Source organism: Aplysia californica, unplaced genomic scaffold (assembly GCF_000002075.1).
Source record: "Aplysia californica isolate F4 #8 unplaced genomic scaffold, AplCal3.0 scaffold00785, whole genome shotgun sequence".
Classification (NCBI taxonomy): domain Eukaryota; kingdom Metazoa; phylum Mollusca; class Gastropoda; order Aplysiida; family Aplysiidae; genus Aplysia; species Aplysia californica.
In genome coordinates this window covers 278,688-281,385 of record NW_004798055.1, presented here as the reverse complement: position 1 = coordinate 281,385, position 2,698 = coordinate 278,688, and the positions used below count along the sequence as shown (strand labels likewise).

The 2,698-nt window shown below is 38.1% G+C and overlaps 1 protein-coding gene across 1 annotated transcript in view; it reads right to left on the bottom strand.

Moving 5' to 3' along the window:
- The window catches only part of LOC101850285 (gamma-tubulin complex component 5), a gene marked incomplete in the record, with an annotated part of 40,039 nt that extends 37,450 nt beyond the window's left edge, over positions 1–2,589 (bottom strand). The window contains 1 exon segment of the mRNA XM_005109516.2: positions 2,485–2,589. Coding sequence (XP_005109573.2) covers positions 2,485–2,575 — 91 coding nt within the window.
- Between the last annotated feature and the right edge of the window lie 109 nt (positions 2,590–2,698).

Here is a 2,698-nt window from a genome sequence, read left to right as displayed (position 1 = left end):
GGGGTGATAAGGAAGAAAAAAAACATGAAAGTCAACAAGCAAAAACTAGAAAAATTATTTAATGATTAAAAGCAACAAGACGTTCACCAATCCAACTCATCATGTAGTTTGTTGTCCAGTCGCAATGATGGTTTTAGTGTCATAGTCAGTCTAGCACGTTGTCACTGGTCGACATCCTTATATTAAAATTACAGAATTACAACAAATAATGACATACAGAGTAAATTTCTTTGTCCAACTTTAGAAGTGAACGTATTGTGGTGAGACACAGTCTTGCTTTACAATTTCTTTATAATGAGTTGATGTCACGATCTTTTACAATGTATGGCAGATTCAAACTGTCCTTGTCTCTTCTTAGTGATATTAAACAACAAATAAATTACTGTTCTAGTTGTTTCCCGATCATTTGTGTCCTTGAAATACAACAACTGGTGCTGTGCAAAGAGAGTTACAATACTATTACCTCTCTCGAGAGAGCGTTTTCGATACATATAAAGTCTTCTCAGACTCAGATTGTTTATATAATTTCTAACATGAAAGTTCGACTCCAACTTGATCTGACCAAATTGACAGAAAATAATAATAATGCATCCCTGTAGTCGTGTTGGACGAATTGTACAAGGCAGGCGCTATTTGCAACACCGTGTTCTGAATAGCTCCCGTTCTATTTGAAACGCCGCATTCTGATTAGCTACCATGCTATTTGAAACGCAGCGTTTTGAGAATAGCTCCCTTGCTATTTGAAACGCCAATACTAGTAGTAGCCATCGTTTCTACATGATAGGCCTCATAATATTTTTTTTTTTTTTGTAGTTCTGCCTGAATTGCGGAAGCTTTCTCAGTTTCTTAATAAACCTCCTAGGATTTGACTCCCTTTTTTATGACGTTTTCTTACTCCGACCAATATTGGGTAGATCTAGATCTAGATCTAACAATTGTTTCTGACACTGTTTGAACACAAAAGAAGTCTTGTTCATCTCTCTCATAATCATTTGAGTTTGAGTTTGAGCAAGTAAGTCAAAAGACGCTTAGATAAAACAATAACAAGACGGTGCAACTCGGTAAGCACTATAATTTCCTGTCCGCAGTGTCGTCATACAACACACATATATAATTATCTGTGTTCACTTTATATTTTGCCATCACACATGACGTCATCTGATCTAGGCTTCGGCGTTTTAATTAGCAGTGGGTAGTGTGTATATTCTCTAACGTTAGGCCTAGAGAACGTGACAAGCTGTTTACATTCTCTAATAATGTTCAGTGTGCTTCCAAGCATGGCACAGATTGGTTAAAGGAAAAGTATTGGCCTACTTTGTAGATCTAGAAAAGCTCCTCTTGGGGACAAAACCAGAATGTGCATGCTTCATCACGATATTTAAAAAAACCTACAAAGCAACAAGTTATAGTTATTGGAAAAAATTGTTGTTAGTCGGGAAGAGGAGAAAAAAAAACAACCTTCCAGGACTGAGATTCGTTCCCACGCTCTTATAAGGAAGTGGTTATTCGCGTGCCGGGTGTGCGCATAAGAATTAATATTCTTCACACCGGGTATACGCATAAGAATCAATATTATTCGCACCGGGTGTGCGTATTTAATAAGAAATAATTATATTAGCACAGGGCCGACCCGACCTGCGCGAGATCGTTGCCTGATAATGGTTTGACTTCAAGTACAGACGCGCGGTCCATTCAGCCATCAGAAATTCCAACGACGAAAGGTAGATTTAAAAGCTTTATACAGCGTTTTATTTAGCACAGGCGCTAATCGCAACGCAGCATTTTATTTAGCACTGGCGCTATCGCAACGCAGCGCTGCAAATATAGGCGCACTTCCACTTCCATTATTAGGGAAAGTAAAATCCAAACCTTGATTCCGAATAAAACAGTTAAGAGAGTATTCAATCAAGCTGTTGAAACCATCGTGTGCTTCTTGTACAGAACATCTGATTTGAACATTGACAACAGTCACAGTGACGTTATATTATCTAATATTTTGGCCTGCTAGCGTTCCATCCGACGAGATATGAAGGAAAACGAAGCGCCCTTACTCTTACAGTACAGAAGTAAAGTTGGAATATGGGAAAGGAAAATTATTTGGTACATTATGATAATAATGATAATGGGAAACAAGAGGTGAGGAAAGGTGAGATTCAGAAGACCAGTAGATGGGACTGGTCATGCACAATAATGACTATCTTGTCTTCTAAGTTATAATATAGGGCCTACTGCTCGGCTAGAGTCTAGAACTAGATCTAGATAAGAATCTAGATCTAGATCTAGATCATCTAGAGTCTAGCTGACACCGAGGATGATGAATCGTAGGTCTAGAATCTAATCTAATCTAGATGTAGATATAGATCTAGATCTAGTAAGGTTAGGCAATATCACCCTCGCTCTGCGTTTGCAATGTTACTTTTTTTAAAGACTACCTGACCATTGGATTCTACAAAATTCTCTTGTTTGTAAACAAACAATAAACACCTCTTCTTCGTGTTGCTTCAAGTCCTTTCAAAGAGCCGCTTTTCATTACATTTTGGAACTCTCCAGTCTTCAGTTTACAGTTTTCTTCCATGCAAAATTCTACTTCCGCTTTCGATTCGACCAAAACACCACCTCCGATTTCGAGCCTGTTTGATTACCCCAATGATAGTTTGTACTATCTTTGATTACCCCAATCACTATCTTTGATTACCCC